The sequence below is a fragment of the Lissotriton helveticus genome, chromosome 7, assembly GCF_964261635.1.
Source record: "Lissotriton helveticus chromosome 7, aLisHel1.1, whole genome shotgun sequence".
Taxonomy (NCBI): Eukaryota; Metazoa; Chordata; class Amphibia; order Caudata; family Salamandridae; genus Lissotriton; species Lissotriton helveticus.
In genome coordinates, this window is record NC_136068.1 from 273,808,622 (window position 1) to 273,832,979 (window position 24,358).

General features: G+C 40.5%; 1 protein-coding gene across 1 annotated transcript in view; it reads left to right on the plus strand.

The window, feature by feature from the left end:
* Window positions 1-18,852: 18,852 nt before the first annotated feature.
* TSHZ2 (teashirt zinc finger homeobox 2) overlaps window positions 18,853-24,358 on the plus strand; it is a 334,294-nt gene continuing 328,788 nt past the window's right edge. Inside the window, exon 1 of the mRNA XM_078652052.1 lies at window positions 18,853-19,295. Within this exon, the coding sequence (XP_078508178.1) occupies window positions 19,256-19,295 (40 nt within the window). The 5' untranslated portion in view covers window positions 18,853-19,255. The remainder of the gene's footprint in view (window positions 19,296-24,358) is intronic.

A 24,358-nucleotide genomic window follows, 5' to 3' on the forward strand; every position in this document is an offset into this window, starting at 1 on the left:
ATTTCCGAGACCTATCCTGATATATTTTGGAAACTTTTTGCTAAAACAAGCTGTGTTATTTAAAGCTAAACCCAATAGCCCGGTCCTCATCGACAACATTTCTTTTTTTGTACGGTCAGACCTAAGTAAGGAAACAATGGACAGAAGGTGGGAGCTTAGAAAGCTAATAGACTCCTTCAAAGCTATTAATTGTATAGTTTATTTACAAGAGCCCGCTCGGCTTAAGGTAATCAATAATGGGCGACCTTTCTTTTTTACTGACCAAGAAGAGGCGATCAACGCTCTAGAAAAATTCACAGCTGAAAAGCAGAAATGAAAGGGATAGCTGGCAAGGTGGTGGAAGTTTGAATCTAAAATATTAGATGACTTAGAATCACTAGGGGAATAAAAGTGGGTTGAATTTATTCATTGTATGATTTAGCTCTGTTGTTCTTATACATATAACTCACATATTGCTGTATTTGATTTGTTTTGTTTTTTTGTGGATTTAACGAGCAACTCTGCTTCAAAAAGAGGGTTGAGTCTATTCCCGTGTTAGCCATCTCACTAGGCTGCCTTACCAGCGGCAGCAAGGGATAGAGGGGTACTCCCCCCATAGGGACTTGGGAGGGGAGGAAGGGATGGGGGTCGAGGGAGGGAGGGGGGGAGGCGAAAATGGGGGAAAAATGTATTGCAAGGAAGAAAAATGGTGTAAACAAAATAATGAAATGGTATAATAAAGATTTAATACAGAGGGAATACAAAGAACTTATACGGAAGCTATGTCTAAAACAAAATTGTTAATTTGGAATGTTGCTGGCCTTAATAGCAAGCAGAAGAGGAGATTGGTTCAAGAAGAACTGGCCATGTACAAACCTCAATTCGCTCTTTTATCTGAAACTCATATCAGTTATCAAGATAGGAAATTGCTCTCACAAATGGGTTATGAGCTTGTGGTTTGCTCAACTTTGGGTGCCTCAATTAGGGGAGTGGCCATACTAAAACAGAAAGGATTAGCGATAGAAATTACAAAAACATCATCGGATATACGGGGGAGGTGGGCGATAGCACAAGTACAGATGGAACATCAAAAGTTCGTTCTGTGCTTGCTCTATGGCCCTAATATCGATGACCCCAAACTATTTGAATATTTAAGTATTGAATTACTAGAATGGGAGGGAGAAAGATTAGTGATGGGAGACTTCAATTGCGTAATAGATTATAATATTGATTCTACTGGACATGGTTCACCGCGCAGGATGCGTAAGGTCAGTTCGGCGATTCTCGAGCTAGGTAGACTGCTTAATATAAAAGACATATGGCGTCATAAACACCCACAATTAACGGGACATACATACTACTCATCGCCCCATACATCTTGCTCGAGAATCGAAATGGTATGGGCAACTGATCGAATACTGAATAATTGTAATATTGAACTGTGTCCAAGGATCTCTTCCGATCACAACGCTATTTTATTAGAATTTGAGAATGGTGAGTTGAGGCCAGATCTAAGACAATTTACCTTCCCCAGATACTTACTAACTGATTCAGGCTTTGTCACTTCATTAAAGAAACATATTAAGGAATTTATTGAATTGAATATTAACTCAGCTAAAATTGATATAGTCTGGGACACATGCAAGTGCAGCATAAGGGGGTTTACTCAACAATTTATTTATAGACTGAATGCCGAAAAGCGCAGGACTACTGAAAAAGCTACCTCAGATATGTTGTTATTGGAACAGAAACTAGCGGAAGCAACTAAGGCACAAAATGGAAATATTCAGGAGATAAGATTTGAACTATTAAAACTACAATCATCTCTTAAAAAGACGCTAAGAGATAGATATTGCTCTAAAATACATAAATACAAATTAAATCAATATGAAGGAGGAGACAGAATAGGTAAAATACTCGCATACAAAGTTGCGGATAAAAAGGCGAGAACTAATATCATAAAAATTAGAGGGTCGGATTTACAAGAATATGATCAACCAGAACAAATTCTAGGTCAGTTTGTCAACTACTACCAGAGCCTATATACTCCTGATAATACCCCTTCTAGAACCAGAATTACGCAGTATCTGGATAAATATATGCCAATACTCAAAGACACAGTTAAGGAAAAATTACAACTCCTTAATTCAAAAATAACACAATCCGAAATAAAAATACCGATTTTAGCCCTACCATCGGGGAAAGCAGCTGGGGAGGATAGTTTGCCCATGGAGCTATATAAGGTATGCACAGAAGAACTATTACCTTTGTTGGAAAATGTCATCGATTCTATAGAAAACTTGGGAAAAGTACCTATATCATGGAAAATAGCTAAAATTGTATTCTTTCTTAAAAAAAATAAGCCACCGGAAGACTGTGGCTCTTATCGGCCGATTTCACTGCTTAACGCAGATGCTAAGACCTTTTCTAAGATATTAGCAAATCGTTTAGCACCCAATATGCCGAATTTGGTCAACCCACAACAACATGGTTTTGTGATAGGGCGAGACACAACTGCCCATGTTAACACAGCGATCACAGCCTTTGATGTCGCCTCGACTACTCTCACCCCACTCGGAATGGTAATGTTAGATGCCGAAAAAGCATTTGACCGAGTGGGGTGGGAGTATCTGTGGGAGGCATTAAAGAAGATAGGCATACAGGGTCAATACCTACAGTGGGTTTGTTCACTATATGACTGCCCGCAGGCTGTAATTAGCTATGGGGAGGGGGAATCAAAGAGGTTTGTAATAGGGAGGGGAACCAGACAAGGGGGTCCCCTGTCTCCCTTGCTTTTTGCTCTTTCCTTGGAGCCATTCTTAAATGCACTAACTAAGCAAGGAAATATTCAACCATTTGTACATGGTGGAGAGAGTTTGAAAATCACTGCGTTCGCAGACGATATAGCTGTATTTACCACAGACCTAGTAAAAGCTACACCCGAAATAATAAAAGAAGCTATAAATTATGGTCATGTCTCAGGCTACAAATTAAATGTAGGTAAAACACAGGTAATAGCCAACTATAAACCTCTGGTACCTATCTCAGGCTTATGTCCAAGCGCTACGTATCTAGGCATCAAATTAACAACTAATATCGATAAAATTATAACACTAAACTATGATTCTCTTCTAAAAGAAACTGCAAAGACACTCCAAAAATGGCACAAGATCCCGATTAGTCTTTTGGGACGTATTAATCTAGTAAAAATGAAAATTTTGCCAAAGGTGTTATATTTATTTAGATCTATTCCTTTGCAACCCTACAACATCTTTTTCAAAAAATTGGAGGGTATATGTAGTAGCTTCATATGGGCATACAAAAAAGCGAGAAGGGCGTTGAAACTACTAACACTGACTACTGAAAAGGGTGGATTAACATTTCCTGACTTTAGGTTTTATTTTTTAGCCACTTTTTTTTGTCGTATCAGAAGTTTGCTAAAAAAAGACAGTCCATTATTTTTCCACCGGTTTATGTTGGGATTGGATAGCAACCAATTCTTGCATCGCTTGCAAGATCCAAACTACTTCAAGCGAGTGAAATTTAAGACAGCCAAGCATATTAAAAAAATTTGGGACCAAATAATGACTATTGGGGAAATTACATATTACAACGCAGAGCTTAGAATATGGGACAACCCAGGGCTTCCCGATATCTTCTCTGATGGAGCAGGCTTTGTTTGGAAGAGAAAAGGTATCCATCAACTAGGGGATCTTTACGGTCAGAATGGTTTTCTGGATTTTGAAGCACTTAAAATTATATATAGCTTAAGTGATAGTATGTATTTTAAATATACTCAGATAAGGGACTATTTACTTTCTAAAATGAAAATCACTGAAACGATTGAATCAGACATACTTAAATGTTTATATTCTAACAAATTAAAATCACTAATAAGTTTGGGGTATGGATATTTGATACAAGGGAAAATCGAAGATTACACGAAAATAGCCGCTAAATGGTCTCTTCGATTGGGTATGAATATTAATCCTCTACAGATTTCACACTCTCTACGTCATATAAACTTGATCGTGCAGTCCACAAGCTTGAGATTACAGACTTACAGAACCATCACTCAACTTTATTTTACACCACAGAGGATAGCTAGTTGGACACGGGGTAATCAACTCAATAATAAAACTAAGTGCCCTAAATGTGACCATGAAGCGGCAGGTATAGAACATATGCTTTACTCATGCCCAGCGCTCTCGTTATTCTGGAAAGAACTGTCTGAAGTAATAAATAATAAACAAATTGTCATACCACCACTCTCAGCACAATTGGTTTTACTAGATATCCAGGAAACGAATTGTCCCTATAAAGAATTAATAACTATCATCTTTGCTTGTGCTAGGTTAATCATCGCTAGATTATGGATATCGAAAGATATCCCAACTGTTTTTGATTGGTGGCTTCTGATGAAAGAAATTAATTCCATGGAACTGTCATTAGCAAAGCACAGGGGCCCCAAATCTCTACAAAAGAAAGAAAAAATCTGGTTACATTTTTTTTTAATCATGATTTAATTGAATTAACAAGAAAATTAGGCCAGCTCAAATATTTAAATATTCGTATATTATTGGTCAAAGTTATTGTAAATCTTTATATATTTATACAATTATTTCTGTTAAGGCTTAGTATTTGTCAGATCTCTGTTTCTAACGTCTCTCTGTCTATCAACTGTTTATTCAAATAATGTTGTAATTATCCAGGTATATTGTTTTACTGTAAATGTACAACAAATGTGTACTTTTTTTGTACTTTTTTTTTCTTCCTTCAATAAAAAAAAATAAAAAAAAAATAAAAAGGAATTGCAAGTTTCGATGATCAGTGAAAACTGTGATCTTTTGTCTCGCCCCAAACAAATAATGTCTCCATACCTTAAAGGCTTCCTTAACAGCCAAAAGTTCCTTATCTGCAATGGAATAATTTACTTCTGCAGGTGACAGTTTCCGAGAATGATAGGCCACTGGATGGAGCTGACCTGTGTCCTTCTGACGTTGAGACAAAATGCCCCCGATTGCCAAATTGGAGGCATCAGCTTCGATGAAAAAAGGTTCCTTCAAATCTGGATGTTGTAGAACTGGAGCTGTTATAAAGGCTTCTTTTAGAAGCTGAAAAGCCTTCTCCGCTTCCATTCCCCAAGTGAATCGAACATCTTTCTTGAGTAGTCGGGTGATAGGACTAACCTTTTCTGAAAATTTTTGAATGAAACGCCGATAAAAATTGGCAAATCCCAAAAAAATTTGTATCTCCTTGACAGATCTTGGAGCAGGCCAATCCTTAATTGCCTGAAGCTTAGAGTTATCCATGGAAACTCCCTCTGGAGATAAAATGAAACCCAAAAACTCTACTCTGGACGAATGAAAAACACACTTCTCCAACTTCACAAACAGTTGGTTCTCCAGCAGGCGCTCCAAAATAGCTGGCACATGGAAAACGTGCTCTTCAAGGCTGTTTGAAAAAATGAGGATATCATCAATGTATACCACTGCACATCGGTCTAGGAACTCCCGCAGCACATCGTTCACGAAATGCTGAAAGGCTGCAGGGGCGTTACATAATCCAAAAGGCATCACCTGATATTCAAACAGCCCTAGTCTGGTTCGAAATGCGGTCTTCCACTCCTCTCCTTCTGCCATGCGCACCAAATGGTAGGCCCCTCGTAAATCCAATTTGGTATAAATTGAAGCATCCTTGACCTGATCAAGGAGTTCTGAAATCAGAGGTAATGGATAGCGATTCTTTTTTGTGACTAAATTCAATGCTCTATAGTCTATGCAAGTCCTCAAAGTTCCATCCTTCTTTGGAATAAAAAACAGAGGCGATGAAACTGGGGATTGAGACGGGCGTATGAATCCAGAGGCTAAACTTTGCTCTATGTACTCCTTTAGATGGATGTTCTCAGGTTCCGACAAGGCATAGATTCGACTGCAAGGCAAAGAGGATCCAGGCTCAAGTTCTATCCGACAATCGTACTCTCGATGAGGTGGCAATTTTCGAGCTTCTCTCTCGTTAAAGACTTCTTTTAAATCTCGATATTCCTCTGGAACTTCCGGAACGTCCAAAGCACAAATCATCTGAGTTTGATTAACCAAGTTCGATGACAGGGTGGATTTCGAGGCCTCAGGCTGAGACTGAAAGCAATGCTCATGACAAAATTCCGAGTTCATTTCCACAGTGCGTCTTGCCCAATCAATTTGCGGATTATGCTCAGTGAGCCAGGGCAACCCGAGAATGAGCTGAAACTGCGGGGCGTCTATGAGATTGAAATGGATATGACTCCGATGTTCTCCTGGACCCAACACAATTATGGCTTCTGTATCAAAGACAATAGGTCCTGAGGATAAATTGGTGCCGTCCACAGCCCGAACTGGTTCTGGTCTCAATTTCTTTTCGAACTGTATTCCTAAGGTTTTTGCAAACTGAATGTCACAAAAATTCCCAGTTGCGCCTGAGTCTACCATGACAGATACTTCTTCGACTCGAGTTTCTCCAAAAAAGATCCGACAAGATAAGATCAAATGTGGGGCTGCCGACTGCAGAGTATTTGCCAAAAATTGTGGTTCAGGAGTTGTCTCTCCACTCGCTTCCACCAGTGCAACTCTGTCTACTGGTGGAGCCTGTCTTTTACCCATGAACTGACCTTTGGTTTCTTTGGGCATTCCTTGACAAAATGGCCCGACTGACCACAATACATACACAATCGTCCCGCACGCCGCTTTTCTCTTTCCTCTTTCGTAAGAGGACCTCGAATTGTTCCCACTTGCATAGGTTCTTCGCTAGCATGAGCTTCTTGATTCTTAATTGGTTCAGTCCTGACCCGATCAAACCTTGGTGGGAAAATTCGAACATCTTTTCGACGTTCACTACGTCTTTCTGCTTGCCGTTGGTCAATCTGCAAAACTAAATCGATCAGTTCTGATACATCCGTGGGTCTCTTTTGAATCTGGGCCAACCCATCCTTAAGCTCATCCTTTAAACCTCTGTAAAAAATTGCTGCTCTCTTAGCCTCAGGCCAAATTGTTTCTACGATCAACTTGTTGAATTGCGCTAAATATGCCACCAAATCCCTGTTCCCCTGTTTTAGGTCCAATAACTCATTGTCTGTAGTTTGGGAAATGGTTCTTCGATCGAAAATGCGCAAGAATTCAGCCTTAAAATCTTCAAATTTGTACAACACCGGATCATTACAAGCAACTAGTGGTAAGGACCATGCTGCCGCATCGCCACTCAGGTAAGACAGCACAAACGCCACTTTGGACTGATCCTCCTTAAACAAAATGGGCTTACAGAGGAAATGTAAGGAACACTGTGTGAGAAAGATCTGTGCCTTATGGGGATCTCCTTGAAATCTCTCGGGAGGGGCCAATGGAATAGTAGGGGACATAGCATGTACTACTTGTGTGGTGAACTCAGAAGAAGAAGATGAAGATGGCGCGAAAGTGGGGGACTTCATACTCCCAAAATATGGACTGGGACTCTCGGACAGCTCATCTATCCTCCTACGCAAATAACTAGCTTCCTGATGTGATTTCCTAACTTCCTCCCTGGTCTCGCTCAATTGTTTTTGTAATCCCTCTAAAACTGAAGCCAAAGCCTTGAGATCTAGCCCTTCAGCCATCACGCTCGGACGGAAGGTAAGTAAGGCACTTCAATCTATCAGAAGCAGTACCTGAATCCTTCTGATTCCGTAGGAGCTGATGACCGAAGACCTCGTGTAGAATAATTCCCAATTCCCAAACACTCCTGCGCCCGGATTTCTCCTAGCTCAGAAATGGAAGGGAAAGGGGAAGTGGATAACAAACAAGAGAGACTGCCACACTGGTCTTCTTCAGCTATTTCTGGTGTTCAGTACACTGATGATGACCTGAAACATTAGCACAACATTACTACAGTTCTCACAGAAAACTTGGCATTTACTCTAATATCTTTTCTTTCCTCTCTTTGTCTAATACCTGTTACAGTGTGGAATTTAGCCCCTCTCTCAGAATAGATAGTACTGTAGGTTGTCTTTTCTGTGCTGAGTATTAAGTACTATCTTGAATAGACTAGACGTTCTGCTAAGTCTATAAAGATGGTATATAACAGTATTCAATATGCATAAAGTTAATACTCCTATTTACTTGACGAAATCTTCTGCTCTCGCTATGAGGGAACAAAGTCACTGAATGTCGTTCTGAATGCTGTTCTGCTTCTTAATAAATGCGTAGCTGAGGAACTCGCTGCACCTCACAGGAGACTTATAGCTGCTCTGAATTATCGTTTTTTGACTGAATAGGAAAACGACAGATACTCTTACCGCCAATCTTCACTAACTTCGAGGCGGGAATTCACTGGACTCAAGGGCTGAGATACTCCTCCAACGAACCTTCTCCAGGGGAATAAACGAATAACCGCTGCTGGCTGGCTCTGCCGCACTCCACGAATTCACTCAAGCGGAGCTGCGACCGAAGAGGACACGGCTTTCCAAATGCAGTTGCTGACCTAGCCACACTCAGCGAGTACGCTAATGCGGAGCTGTGACTGACAGACTGTGAAGTTCAAATGCCGCTGCTGAATAGTCGCACTCCACGGATACTCTACTGCGGAGCTGCGACTGAAGAGGCCACCAGTAACAAGCCTCTCAGAACAAAGTCTCAAGACTGGTAAAACTTAATTACTATAATTGCGGGAACTTTAGACCACAAAGCAGGCTAAATTGACGGGCGCTCAAATTCACGTCTGACTGCTCTAACATGACGGTTGAAGTGCGCCGTTCACAGCGAACCAGCGCATGAAATGGCGGACATCAGGAAGACAGCTAGAACGCTAACCCCCTGGGCGGACTGGCACAATCAGGAAGTGTACTCCACCCATCCCGCTGACTGTCGTCTAACACCTGTCTCTGCATCAAACCCCAAATCGGGAACTGTGGTGAGGGATTATCATGGATCTTGAATATAGGACTTGGGACGGTTCTGACAAGAGGCGGGAGTTCGGCGGGAGTTCGGGGACGACACGCTGATGGATCATGCCTTCTTTGCACAGGCCACGGGTGCCCCAATACGTCTGTACCTGCTGCATGCCGCAGTGAGTCGATATGTCCGACGTACATGGGCCCCACAACGCAACAAACTGACGCAACATGAACTGGTACACCTTCTGCACTATATGGTGACGGGAGGACATTTAGTGCGATGGCTCTATGGGGGCATTAGGGAACATGCTGCACTACCCCTTACCACACTCAGAAACATTTGGGTTGAGGACACGGGAGAAGACATGACAGATGGGGAATGGAAGATCCTAGAGCACTTCTGAAGGGTATCCAGAAATGTTACATTTAAATTTATACAGGCTATGATACTGCACAGAGCGTATCTCACTCCCCATAAGCTTCATAAGATATACCCTTCTTCCTCCCATAACTGTCCCAGATGTCAGCAGGATGAAGCGGATATCCAGCATATGCTGTGGACATGCCCGAGACTACGCACTTACTGGGGGAAGGTCTGATGCATAGTGCACGATATCACAGCCCTGCAGATCCCGGAAGGCGCACTACCCTGTCTGCTAGGGAATAGAAAAAGACCCAAGACCCACAGGGCACAACTGAAATTTATGGATCTGGCACTCCTGTTGGCCCTTAGGGTTATTACTATGAGATGGAAGTCAGTCAGACCACCGAGTTTTGAAGTCTGGTGCTCTGATTTGTTGAAATGGGGCAAGGCAGAGGGAGTGACCCTACGGAGGGAGGAAGAGAAGGGGACCCGTAAATACCCTGTAGCGCAAGATTGGGAGCGAATGTTGATGGAATTGGAGAGTGTGGACACGGAGCCTTCTCAGGGGAACGCCCCATGACCACGCTAGAAAGGGAGCGAAACATAGGAATTGGGAATTGCGGACGTAACCGCCACAGGCACGGGTTAGCCGACTACTGATTGTTATTCACTATACCAGTCATGATCTAGGGACCTAGATAAACAGTGTGTATATAATATGCAAGCTTGGAGACGGGAGGGTGGGATGAACGCGGGCGGGATCGGGGGTTACTGTAAGTTGATACTGTGCTGTGAATGAAGGGTGTGAATCTACTGCAAAATGATAATGCACTGTGAATATAAACACTGCCTATGGTAATACGACTAGTATCTTGAAAAACACGAAGTTAAACGAAACAAACATACCTGTTATGTCACGGACAGTACATGTTAAGAAAATAAGAAACGACTGAGAACTGATGTAATACTTACAATGCCATATAATCCTGCTGTAGTCATGAATAAAAATGTTTTTTAAAAAAAGTGATGTGCCACCGGATATGTGTTGTCCTGATTATTGATTGCCCTCAGATGTTGCAATATTCTCTTGTGCACTTGCAGCTTAGTGCTCCCTACGTAACATAAATTGCATGGGCATGACAACACATATATTGCAAACTCGGTTTTGCATGTGAGCAGTTAGCCAATTTTATGTTTCTTCTGATCAAAGGGAGTGATATATGTGGTTTTATTCTCACCTTGTTGGCAGGCTTTACATGATTTGCAATTAAAAAAGCCGGTATGGGTTTGTAGCCAACTAGTAGGCTCAATTATTTCAGGACTAGTTTTGACTAAGTCGTCTCTCATGGAGCGACCTCTACTGTAGGTTATTGATGGTCTTTTGGGCAAACTGGGGCCTATTATAGGGTCGCTCAGACCCAAGGGCCAATTTCGAGATATTATTGTTTCGATCTTTTTATGCTGTTGACTATATTGGACTACAATTCTAAATTCCTTCTCTGCTGTATCACTGTTGATTGCTGTTTCAGTTTCAGCAGTGTTAGTTCTAGTGTCTGACTCACAAAGTAGCTCAACCATACTTTTACACATAGACTTATCTATGGCATTGTCTATGATTATATCAGAGTACCCCCTTTCCATGAACCTTTGTTTGCTTTCGGACTTGGCTATCAATAAATCATTCTCCTTGCTATGAATCTGCCTCAGCCTCAGCATTTCACCATAGGGAATACTAGTTACCAGATGTTTTACCTGGGAGCTACTTGCATGGAGTATCGAGTTACCAGCGGTTTCCTTACGATGGAGTTTGGTTTCAATTCTAATATTATCAACATAGACCTCTGTGTCTAGGAAACTCACTGTGGATGCACTGATACTGGCATTAAAATACAAATTCAATTCATTTACATTGATTGCTTTTATGAACTCCTGAGCTTTTGTAGTGTAGATCCTATATTCCCAATAGACTCTGCGCATTGGAATAGTATATCCTGTAGATTTGCGCGTATCAAGAGAGAGAGAGAGGACTAGAAAGCTAGTCCGAGTCCCCGTAGTTTATATGTGTTATCAAAAGAGACTAGCTTAAATATGACCAATATTGTTAGGACTCTGATTAGATTTGTCATGGGCACCTATTTTAATAATACCTACCGGAGTACGAGGACGGTGCAACAGGTACAAGGCAGGCTCTGACCAGAAAAGCTGGTCAACCCCTTACCGCTTCACTCCTGGAAGCATTGGCTGCAAAACCTAAGCGCATATATGAGAAGGGAATCCCCCCTCTCACACTTAGAGAAACACCTTAGTGAGTGTAAAACATAGCCTGGATTACACTCCTTTTTAACCTGCACTACACTCTATTTTAAAAAGGTCCTGAGGAAAGCCAGATTTAGTTTAAGGCACTGGCTGAAACATGTCGACCAACTGATGGATGTAGGAGGTAGTAACTCACCTCCCTTAAACATCCCCAAGCCTTATTTTAACCCCTGACGGGAGACCAGTTATTAAAATTGAATTTACCCTCGGGTACTGGGACCCTCGCCAAGCCGTTTTAACTCACACTTCATTTTACACCTCACACTGCACTCTCAGTAAAATACCAGCTCCGCTGTAATCAGGCATCGCAGCACACCCGGGGCACATTACGTGTCACTGGGTGGGCCCGATGATGAAGCATGCCACCAACCAAGTTGGTGGGTGAGGGCTTCATGAACTCACCAACGAGGTGCCCATGACAAATCTAATCAGAGTCCTATCCTATAGATTTGACATAGGACTGAGGTCTACTAGGTCTCTATCGAATATACTAGACTTAATTGTGAGTGCCAGCTAGCTCAGAGATCACTAGAAACTTTCTCGAATTCACAAGAAGGGATTAGTTTCTGATAACCGCATAAACTTGACAACTTTGTTTCCCAAGAATAAGAAATGTATCTCTAGAGTCGCAGAAACAATAGATAGTTATTTCACTCAGTCAATCGCGCATGCTTCGTTTCGCCAGAGGTGCAGAGAAATAGAGAGACGGGCGTTTTCAATAAAAGGATTTATTGAACAGTCTTCTTTCTCATGCAGAGGAAATGAACTGCTACAATCGTAATACTGGTTGCGAAGTACAATGCCTACAGTACGAAGAGTATTATAAAATAATACTGTAAAAGCATGATATGGTTTCTAAGCCATAAAATACATAGAATACATACATTAATAAATAAAGACTAAAAGTACTCAACTGGTGCTTCTAAAATACGCCTACCCGGGTGTACCTAACCTAGGTCTAGTACAAGGGAAGGAGTAAGTGAGGTATAGCTTAGTTTCAGTATTCTTTGCCAAGAATCTATTTAAGAATTCTCTAAGGGTCTAATCAGCTCCGTACCTTGGTTTAGAATGAAGGAGGTCTGGTATCTCGCTCTCAGGACTCGATTTCCCAACATCCCGCAAGGGTAAGTTGGAAACACTGGAGCTGGATTTCTCGGCAAGAGAAAAGACAGCGTCTCTCTCAGTGCGTCTGCTGGAGGGTTGGCTTCCTTCGGCACTTGCTGTAGCAAGGCGTCAGGCAAGTAGATAGTTGAACTGCTCCAAACCACCGTGTGTTTGCCTCGGCAAGTGTGGGTATATTTATATCTTGAAGGTGCCTAGTTTGACGTAAGGTTGGACATAATAACGTCATCAAGACTGTTCTTTGAAAACTCCATGAGTTCTTGGATAAATCAATATTCAAGCAAGGGGAAGTCCCTGACTGCTGAAGGCGGGTTTTTCCAAGAAATCGTTGTGGATTTTCGGAACTAGTGGAAGTAGCCGTGCCATCTTTGGACTGCATAGGCTAAGTCTTAATATGGTTATGATTTCTATGCCTATCTAAGGATAGGGTGATTTATACCTATACAGAGGCAAGAATCGGGGAAATTACACTAGGTTCCTAAATTCATATACAACACCCACTTCACTTTATTATGTTTAACATTACTAAATTATAAGCACAAAAACATATCTAAAGCATGCGTTTACAATCCCACCCAAAATACACAAAATGCATTTGATAAGGTTGCACAAGAAAAACGAGCATTCGTACAGAACGCATAAAAAAGGAATGGTTTCTTCCTAAGCATATAGTATGATATTGGCAATGCTAACTGAATGAATCATTAGTTTACATTTTTATGAAATGGCTCTAGGTTTACAGAAGAAAAAGTTCTAGACCATTCCATAGCAGAATATATAAACTGTTACTGTTTTTAAGGACAAGGTCAAATATTGTCTCTAGGAAGTATTTAAAGAAGTTCTTGTTCTCTAAGAATAGTTCTACTTTAAGCAGATTACTTTGTGCCCCCCAAAAAAATTCTTTTAAGTTCTTAGGGAAAAAAGTCAAAATTAGCCGTAGAAAAAATAGAGTTACAAAGGTTTTTCGGAAGGATTGTTATTAAAAGTGAAGGCCAAATTCAGAGTTCATGGATCGCTGTGTGGAGATCTCAAAAGTTATTCTCGGTGTCAGGAGAAAACATCAAATTGTCTAAACTGGCAAAGAAATTGTCTACCGCAGTAGGTGAAAGTGGAACTACTTCATTAAGTAGATCAATTGTGCACAGATGAGAAGTATCGCCGTCAGCGTCTGCCGCATTAGCAATGTTCAAATCAGATGGTACCTGTGTGCATGTTGATCCGCGTATCTCACCTCCTGTTGGATTCGCTGGTGAGATCTCAATTAATGTAGTCATCAGGATAGGTAGCCGTTGGGGGCAACACAACACGTGAGCCGTTACCGGACCCAGTAATGCGTCTGCATCCGTTGGCGCAACCGATGTTCGTTAGACAGAAATCAACCATTTCAGTAAGCAGGTTTTTGTGGTCTTTCATTTTGCCCATTGCTTTGTCCAAAAAGTAATCAAGTGCTCTCAATCCATCAGAGTGTTGGATACTTGTGTAGAGTGAGCTGACATCAAGAGCGATGAGTAGATAACTAGGTTTCCATTTGAAGTCCTTGATTTTTCGTAGGAAATCGCTTGTGTCGCTCACATGTGACAGAAGGGCCTTGACCAGACTCTGTAGGAAAAAATCTACATATTGGGATGTATGTTCCAGACATCCACTTCTTGCAGATATAATAGGTCTCCCCGGTGGATTTACAGAGTCCTTATGAATCTTGGGCAAAAAATATATAGTGGGTACCACTGGGTGATAGTTTTTTTGGAATTTGAATTCTTGCCCTGTGATCAAACTGTCAGATTTCCATGTTGACAATTTCTTATAAAAGATTGTTTACATTGTTTTAGTTCTGTTCCATTGCATCTTGAGTAGCAGGTTCTGTCATTCAACTGTCTAAAGGCTTCCTTTGTTTACTTGTCTTTGGTCATCAATACAATGTTCCCGCCTTTATTAGAGGCACGGATTACAGTTTTGTTGTTTTCCCTGAGCTTTGACATCAAGGCAATATAATCTGATTTTTCCTTATTGTATTTGGTTTTACTTCTATACGTCTTGAAGTTTAAATCCTTAAGTTGATCTGTAACCTTGTCATGAAATAAATCAATCGAGTCTCGTAACATGACAGGATTAAAGGTGGATTTTGGTTTAAACTGGGTTAAATTATGTTTTATTTGTGTCTGCAGAGTATTAAGCTCTATGGGTAGTCCGTCTGTTTGTTCTTCTGTGTGGGCAGACAGTTCATCGTAATGCTGGTTATATTCCATTTGCGGATCCCAAAGTTCCTGAATTTCATTTAAAAATGATTCATCTGATTGTGTGACTCCTGCAGGGTTTGGTATTCTCATTTCTGTTGACATAGGCAGATCCTGTTTATTGGTGTTCCTATTCAGTAAATGATATTTCTTCAGTTTAAGTGTTCGAGTGCTTTTAAAAATATCCAGTCTTGTTTTCACATAGTTAAAGTTGTTTGCAGGGCAATATGTTAGGCCCAGACTGAGTATTCTTTTAGCATTGTCACTCAATTCCATATCTGATAGGTACACAATTGTTTTGTTGGCAGATGTTAACTCGTTCATTTGCCTCTCCTCCATCCATCTCTCTTTTTTGCGGCTTGTTTCTGGTTCTGTTTGCCTTACGTTGTTGCTTTCGTTTCCAGTTCATGTTTGGCCGTAATTGGTTTTGTGCATGCGAGGACGGAGAGTTTGCCGTCTGTCCTCGCATAAAAAAGATAACTCCTCATCTAATGTGCGTTTTGGACTGCCCTGATTGGAAGTTGATTCCGGCTCAGAATCGCTGTCTGGAACTGAGCTCAAGTCGGACTGTGATGTGCTTGAAGATGCCCCATCCGTTTTTTTAGCATTTGATTTTGGAAATCCTATTTTTTTGTCTTTACTTAATCTTAATGCTTCATATTTCTTAGAGAAGGTGACGATCTGCCCCACCTCATAGTCTAGTTAAACAAAAAAATGGTTCTGTTGGGTAAGACAGGTTATTTGAACAATGCTCATAGATGCAAATTAAAACAAATCAGCTCTCTGATACAAGTACTCGCGTTTTTGAGAAATGAATACTCAAACACCAGAAAACAAAGTCATAAGGTCAAAGCATTGTATTATATACATTAACACAAAATTGCTTCCAAATGGATCCGAATTACTTCATTCATGGATAGATTTTGAAAACATGGTAAGACCGTCATACAGGTGTGCAAATTTGTGACTTTTTTGTGAAAGAAGTGCTCAGTAAACATGATGGTATATACAGTGTGAGGAAATAAATCTTATACACATATATATACAAAGGTACAGTTCAAGTAGGCCAGAAGATGGTTTGATCTCAACTGGGGAATCCTATGGTTTCTGTGGGGATCCTGGTGATTCTGAACCTATGGATGCGTCGATGTTTCGACCCTAATGCGCCCCTGTGGGTGGTCGCGGCGGGTCTTTCTCAAGACAGGGAGGAAGAGACAGTTTCAAGATCAAAGCAGGGATTCCTCAGATTGAACTAGTATGCCTCAATGGCCCGTCGCATCTCTAGTGTTGGCAGATCGGCACGAACGGAGGTACAGACTCCCTCTCAGCGGCTGGGACAGATAGTAAAGATTGAAGACGTAATCATTGGTACTGAAAGCATACAAAACCAGTCAGTATTGAAGACAGACTTTAAAAAGACTACAAGTCTTTTTTCTTTTTGTTTGCTCATCACAACTGGCTTGACTCGGTTATATATGCACAGAAATAAATTAATTTAAGAAAGGCAATACAATCTTAAAATCAATTTCAGTTGGCAAACATGAAAAATAATTTTGATGCATATACGTCTCCACAAATGATCCCATGTGCTAAAAAGCTTATTAAATTGTGCAAAATTGTGCAAAAAAGTGGTAAGGTAAAATAAAATTAGTTAAACAATTTTCATCAAATGATAATACCACCGAAAAGTTTTTTCTAGCATTATAGCGCCGTTAATATCTGTATAAATACATAAATCACTGCTGATTATGTTCGAGAGAGCTGGTAAAGGTGCTGATTACTGGAGCCCCAGTAATGATAGGCTTAACATTGTAATTAGTGTGAGTCCAAGACATTATAAAAATCCATATTTCAAGAATTAAAGATCATGAGTTAGAGCCTCATAGGATGTCGGTATATATATATATATATGTTTTTATAGTAGTAAATGTAAATACAAAATAACCCAAAAATGTTTATGTAATGTAAAATATGTTTTTAATTATAGTGTTATATTATATGCATATATATATATATATATATATATGAGCTCCCAAAGTCCTTCTGAAATGCGGTAACCCAGCCGCCAAGAAATAAGAAAGCACTCACGAGGGGGAGGTTTCCAGTATATTTTAATGAAACCTTCAAGCACCAGCAAGACGCGTTTCGGCACTTAGCCTTTTTCTATGGCAATAGAAAAAGGCTAAGTGCCGAAACGCGTCTTGCTGGTGCTTGAAGGTTTCATTAAAATATACTGGAAACCTCCCCCTCATGAGTGCTTTCTTCTTTCTTGGCGGCTGGATTTACCGCATTTCGGAAGGACTTTGGGAGCTCATACTGTGAAACGGGTACACCCCCGCATTGACAGCACCCGCTCGTGAGTGCAACTGGCTGGTGGCTATTGGGAGCAGTTGATATATATATATATATATATATATATATATATATATATATATATATATATATATATATATATATATATATATATATATATATATATATATATATATATATATATATATATAAAACATACACACACATATATGTGTGTGTGTATATAAGTAAATATTTATATACAGTATTAAAAATTATTTAAACTTTTATTTAGTTTACATTATATTGATGGCATGGTTTAAAATATTTAAGATCTACAATGTTAACTCTATATATTTTAAAAAAACTATATTTTTTCATGTTTTCAATAATATTAGTTTGAAACATTATCTTTTGTTAGATTTTTTTGTACTTACCATTATAAGTTTAGGGAAACAATATTTTTGTAATCGAATATTTTTTGACACAATATTTCTGTATTTCGATACTGTTGTGTTCAATATTTTATCAGAGATCCCATTAGCATCCTGGGATTTGTCGTTTTGTCTTTACCATTTTGAGTAAAAAAAACAGAGCATGCAAAGCATCATTGAATAATTAGGAATGACTTGCTCGCTGTACGAAGTATGACATGAAGCCACAAGCCAGCTTCGCATTAGCTTAAATTTTACTGGGTTTTAGATGTCTTAAATCATTGGGTATCTAAAACCTAACAGATATGGGCACATGGAAAAATGAACAGGAATATTGAAACAAAGTGAGAAATGAATGATAGATTGTAAATTGTTAGCAATTCACAGCAAACTAATTTCAAAGGCAAGCAAGCATTGTCAGGAAAAGAGAAATTAATTTGAATGTTTTACCACATTTTCAACCTATTTTTGTTTGCGAAATATTATTATTATTGTTGTTGTTTTTACCACCAGTATGACTGGTAATAATAATAATAATAATAATAATAATAATAATAATAATAATAACAACAATATTAACAATAGTGATGATAATAATAATAATAATAATAATAATAATAATAATAATAATGGTGATGATGATGATAATAATAGTAATAAAAATAATAATAAACTTAGGTTGATAATCGTTTTTTATCACTATCTATTTATTATTAGTAGTAGTAGTAGTGCAGTAGCAATCGTGTTTTTTTTGTTTGTTGATTATGTTTTTATTGTTTTTGTTGCTTCAGAGGTTTGATGCTTATGTTGTTGATCTCATTACTTTTCTGATTCGTAGTTATAATGACAGTAGTAGAAATATTAGGTGAAGTAATAGTAGTATTGGTAGGTGAAGTAGTAGACTTGTTATCAACATCTTTATGTTTATTAGAAGCACAGAGTGATCAATCTACAAAAGAATAATGAAATATTTCAGGATGCAATTTTTTTGAATGATAAAAGGAGCTCCTAATATAAGGGGGTGAATGCTTCTAGGAGCTGGCAATTAAACAAGTGTGTAAACATGCAGAGTCAATTAAAAGCTTTTAGGTGCATGACACAAATCGAGCGTGCTGGCGTGCCCGCCTCTTTTTCCGGCATGCTCTCAGAGGCATGCCTCACGGCTGCGCCAGCTGCCGCCCTACCCTTGCCTGTGCGTGTCTGTCTGTGTGTGAGTGTGTGAATGCAGGGATCTTCCATCCACAGCCTCTCTCTGTCCTCTTGCATATCACTCACAGACTGGCATCTGACAGCAACAAACCTGCAGCCTTCCCGGCCCCTCTTCAAACAAATCCGCCATAGAGGCAGCGCTCGTCCGGCCGGAGGAAGCTCAGGACCCAGTCTCGCCCGGAGCTGCCTTTTTCACGTGTTTTTATCCCAAATCTTGGATGGCAATAAAGAAATGTAACTGTACTGAGCGGGACAAGTGAGACGGATTCTGATCTACGGCGTGAAGGGGGATCGAGGACAGAAAACCGAGCCCGGGGACAGGGAGAAAGAAGAGCGGCCGGGCAGAGACGATCTCCCCGGGGGTTTCTGCTCTGGCTACAGAAGTGAGATTGGAGAAAGTACAGCGATGCCAAGAAGGAAACAGCAGGCACCCAAAAGGGCGGCAGGTAAGATCCGAGTGCCCGCTGCCACCCACCCCTGCCAGTCCCCCGCCTCCTCCCCCTGCCAGTCCATCATTTTGTACCTTATGCATCCCCCCCGCGGCCGATCGTTTTAAAAACCATTCCTTGGGACTAATGATGCCTTGCTCAATTTAAAACATGCAGCGTGTCTCACTTTTTGGGGCGCCCCCCTGCGCCACATTGGCCCCTAAGCGATCCCTCCCGTCCTATAACTTGACTTTTTACCCTCTTAACTTAACAGGTTACCTTGACGTGATATTTTATATTTCTGACAGGGGCGTTCAAAAATGTACTCATGCGTGTGTTTTTTTATTATTTTATTTGGGGTGTTTCGCTAAGTGACTGGCCACTCTTAATTGGCCCTTGCACAGGCACGACAACAGGAAGCGAATAAAAAAAACTTGCTATATTTCAAGCAGCTCTGTCGGTGTTAGGTTTAACGATAACATCACACGGGGTGAAAAGTGAGCTGGCGGTGGTAAGAAAGGAAGGTGTGTTTTAAACTTCAGAAAGCTTTGTGGCACTGGGATGCGCGCCCGAAACTGTTAACCGTCTCAGGAGTTTTTTTGCTTTGAAGCCAACTGGTTGTTATTTATTTATTTCTTTTGAACCCCGGCAGCGAGGCTGCTTCTGTTGCGGAGAGGCGCGGTGTAAAAAGTTAATTTTCCTTCTCTCAGACCCACCCACCGAAAAAACAGCTTCCCACTTGATTGCAACTATGATTTGACGCGTGATAGATCGCCTGTCACCCGGCTGCCTTTGATCTAGTCAGTCTTGATTGATATCAATAAATCACTCGCCATGGTAACCCAGGCAAGAGTGACGCAGGGCTCGCCCTCTAGATACTGTGATCCAGACAGGCACAATTATTATCTTGTTTGGTCTAATGTGGGTGTTTTTTTTTCTTCCTTTGTGCCAATAACTGGATCACATCTTTGAAGCAAAGCTACGTGTTTGCTTAAGGGCTCATCTCCCAAGTCCTGTTTTTGTGTGTATTCTGTTCGCAGTGCGTTCAATGCACAGTTGAAGTGGCAGTGCCCCCGCGAGTTACATACTTCGTAAACTTTGACAGGCATTTTTTTTATATCAGGGTTCAAAGGTGGGTGGTGGTTTTGTGGCTCTGGCCTTTCACCACCTCCGGTTTACTACTTTATTGATTAACCCACACAAAGAATGGAGTGTCTGGGTGTATTCTATACAGGACACCTTCCCCCGAAGGCCCAGCAGGACGGAGAGGCGCTCGCACAGAGACAGGCACGGTGTGTACTTACAGGCATAGGCCACTCTCACACACTGAAACAAAACAAACATGACCTATTTAACAACAATGGTGTGTGGGACTGGAGACAAGGGCACATCTACACCAGCCTTGAACTCTGAAGCTTCTTTTGAGCACTCCCTTGATACATAACACCCACAACGCCCTTACTTCCTTCACCACCTACCTACATCTATCTATCTATCTATCTATCTATCTATCTATCTATCTATCTATCTATCTATCTATCTATCTATCTATCTATCTATCTATCTATCTATCTATCTATCTATCTATCTACCTGTCTGTCTGTCTGTCTGTCTGTCTGTCTGTCTGTGCCTGCCTGAATGTCTGCCTTGCTGTCTATCAATCTGAATATCGACAGATAAATATCCAGTGAGTGTTGAGTTCTAAAAAAAAATAATATTGCTGCACGGTGTTGTTAATTTCTCCTGCTACCTTTAGAGCAAAAAGGCCAAGGCGTTATGCAGTGTAGAGTAAGAAAAAATGCTCTTATTTTTTATTTTGTAGCTCAAGGTTCCTAAGTGCAATAACAAATCACACCAGTTTTGTTGTCGACCAGCAGATCTCTGGCACTGTTCCACCAAGACATGATGTTTTTCTGAAAAGTGCTTTTCATGATTCTAAAATGGCTCTTAATAGCTTGGCAGGAGTTTTAATTGCCAGATTGACTGGAACATGTCTCGGTGAGGTCATTTCACAACACGCAGTTGGCAGAGCCAGGCCTGGCCACCCCTGCCCTGCCTACATTCTGATCAGTGTGCCTGGTATGTGGGAAGTGTTCGGCAGGGACCTGTTTCCGGCCATGCCCAGTTTTGTCTCTCACTTTGTTCCATCATCTGGGTCTGTGCTGATAGTGTCTAGGCTCTCTCCTCTCCTTGAATTTGGCAGACACTTGTGTAGGGGGTGTATTTGTTCTGTGCTTGTTTTGAATGAAATAACTCCTACTGCTGAACTACTTTCTGCCAAGTAGGAAGGGGGCTGCAGGGCAAAACAGCTGTTTATCTTTTTTTAACTGTTCTTTCTTGTTCTGTGAAAGTTTGTAGCCACACCGAATTCCAACTTCAATGTGCTAGCAAATTAGGGTTTTGTTGTGGCCTTCAACCCTTGCGACCCAGACATTTTGCCCCATCCTATGGTAGATCTGCATTATACCTAGATTTCAAGAAAATCCTGACACATGTGTCGCCCAAATCTGGAATTACCTGCATACCCTTTGATTCTGCTATAAACTTGATAACATTAGCAACAGAGACCTATAATTCTGTAGCCAAAGTCACTCTTCACAAAAGTTTGTCCCGCTAGACATCTTCGGCGAGCAAGGCAGCGGTGCAGGAAAAAAAGATAGGCCTTATTATTCAGCGCATGCCTGCTATTGTCATTGCTTAAAATTAAACACCATGCATAACTGTAAATAATTGCAGCCATGCACTGGCTCAGGAAACAGATCTCGGGTTTGATTAATGAACAACGTAAAGGTTAGACAGAACAAGCAAGCGAATCAGGAATGAAACCAAGTCCCGCCGCCAGATGAAAATTTATCGAGAGAAATCTACGTGGCATTTTTTTCCTGTTCCACCATTAACTTTAAGCCCTCTCTTCCTCTGGTATATTTCATGTGTATTAAAAACACAGGAGCTGCTTTTTTTCATTAGATCATACTGGCATTAAGCATAACAGTGATTTCTTAATGCTGCAAAGTGCAGTGTTTGTTGTTTTCTTGTAACCTGAATTGACCCTTGCCAAGGGATTGCTTGCTTAACATCTTTTGATCTTTCCATCAACCTTCCTTCAAGCAGCCTGGCCGATGGAGTTTTTTTTCTTTAATTCACACACATTTTCTAAAGGTGATATTATTTGCATTTATTTTACAGGGCAGATTTAGAAAATACTTCATAAAGCACAGAGAGGGTTTGGCACTCAAGTTCGATCGCTCTGTGCTTCTTCATTGACAATCTTTCTAGCCTCCCCTGCTTCTGCTCAGAAACTCGCGCCTCCCAGAATTGAACAGGATTATTTATTCTTCCTGGTTGAAGGGCCATACACGCTTGATTTAATTATTTGTCCATAGGACCGTGCCATATGCTGGTACTATAGAATGAAGCCCTTAAGGAATAAAGCTACATGCGTCTTATGCTGATACTATAGAATAAAGCCTGAAGGAATAATGTGCCTACATGTCCCCACAAACACACATGTTTGCACTTCTACACAAGTATAACATTAATTTCTGGAGCTTTGCTGGTAATACTAATGAAAAAACTACTTAATCAGAATGTATACCTTGCTAGATTCTTCTGTTTTTTTTAATGAGTAGTACAATATTAAGCCACCGAAGAGGTGTACATTCTCGCTAGTGGCACACAGCAATTTGCACAGCCCCATGAAATAATTGGGATTTAAAGATGATACGTGATTGAGGGTGGCAATCTTTTCTAACTCATAATTTTGATACATTCCTTATTATCTAGGCATGCTCTGGCAGGTCATAGCATTTCTTAAAAGCAAGCATAATATTACGGAAGTGAGAAAGAATTACAAAACTGTTGAGTGATAGAACTGTGCCAATCAATAATTTGAGTACCAATAAGGAGCAGGTGAACTCATGCTAACAAGAAAGTATAGGCCAGAGCACAGTTTCTTTAGACGCATGTGCCATTCTGACTACTGTGTTCTGCATCCAAACCAGGGATACCCAGAAGCAAAAGAAACTGCTGGCTATGACAAGGCGAAGGATAGTATCTCATTTCTTTTTCCCCTTCTGTAGAAGAGTTGCTGTAGAAAGGAATATATGGGTGGCTTCATCTCAAGAATCCAATGCTGGTGACAACTTCATCTCACACTAGCAATCAATTGTGATTTTTTTTAACATAAATATGTATGAAAATGATTTTTATGTTTCTTGATAGAGTATTTAGGGTTTTTCGAACAATGCTGCTATAGAGAGTATTGTTTTAGAACTGCGTATGTATTCTCAGTGCCATGTGGCTGCACTGCAAAAGCTATGTACCCTAAACTACTATATAACACCGTCAAAGACCGTTAGACGCATTACTACACCACACCACACTTCACCATAACACACCCCATCATATCACACCACAACTCACCACCCCATGCCGTAATATACCATACCGTACTATACCACACCATACTATAATATGCCATGCCATGAATTGGCATTTATGTTTAAGGGACTTCACAGCGAATGGCAACCCTCACTCTTACCAAGCTCTCTTGTAGGGTCTGTGATGATCCACAACAAATTTCTTTGGCTTAAAATTATGAGACGAAAAGTGCCACAAATATACAATGTTATAACATTAGTGCAAGTAGTTGGAAAACAGTTGCGATTTACCCTCACGCCTGCTTATTGCGTGCATACGTTTTGCAGACCTCACCAGTATGTAGGAAACTCCAAGTCCTAATTCATACCCTTCACCACCATTTGGCCCGATGTGGAGACAACAGCAAGGATCTATGTCTTTTACAGTGAATGGGCTTTTTCCCCTTTTCGTTACTCAACATTGCATTGGAACTGTTTTGTCCTAACGCTTTTGATTCGCCAAAGTTACGTCTATAGTTGTAGGGTACAAGGGGAATATTTCATTTAGTTTGATTTGTTCATGATTCTCAAGCCCTTATTCCTTGGTCCAACGCAATATATACGGCTAATATGCGCTTGGTCAATAAACAAATGCAGTGACCCCATTGGTGTCCAGGCATCAAAGGTTGGCTGTCAGCAGACGACCTTCTAAGCGATCAACTC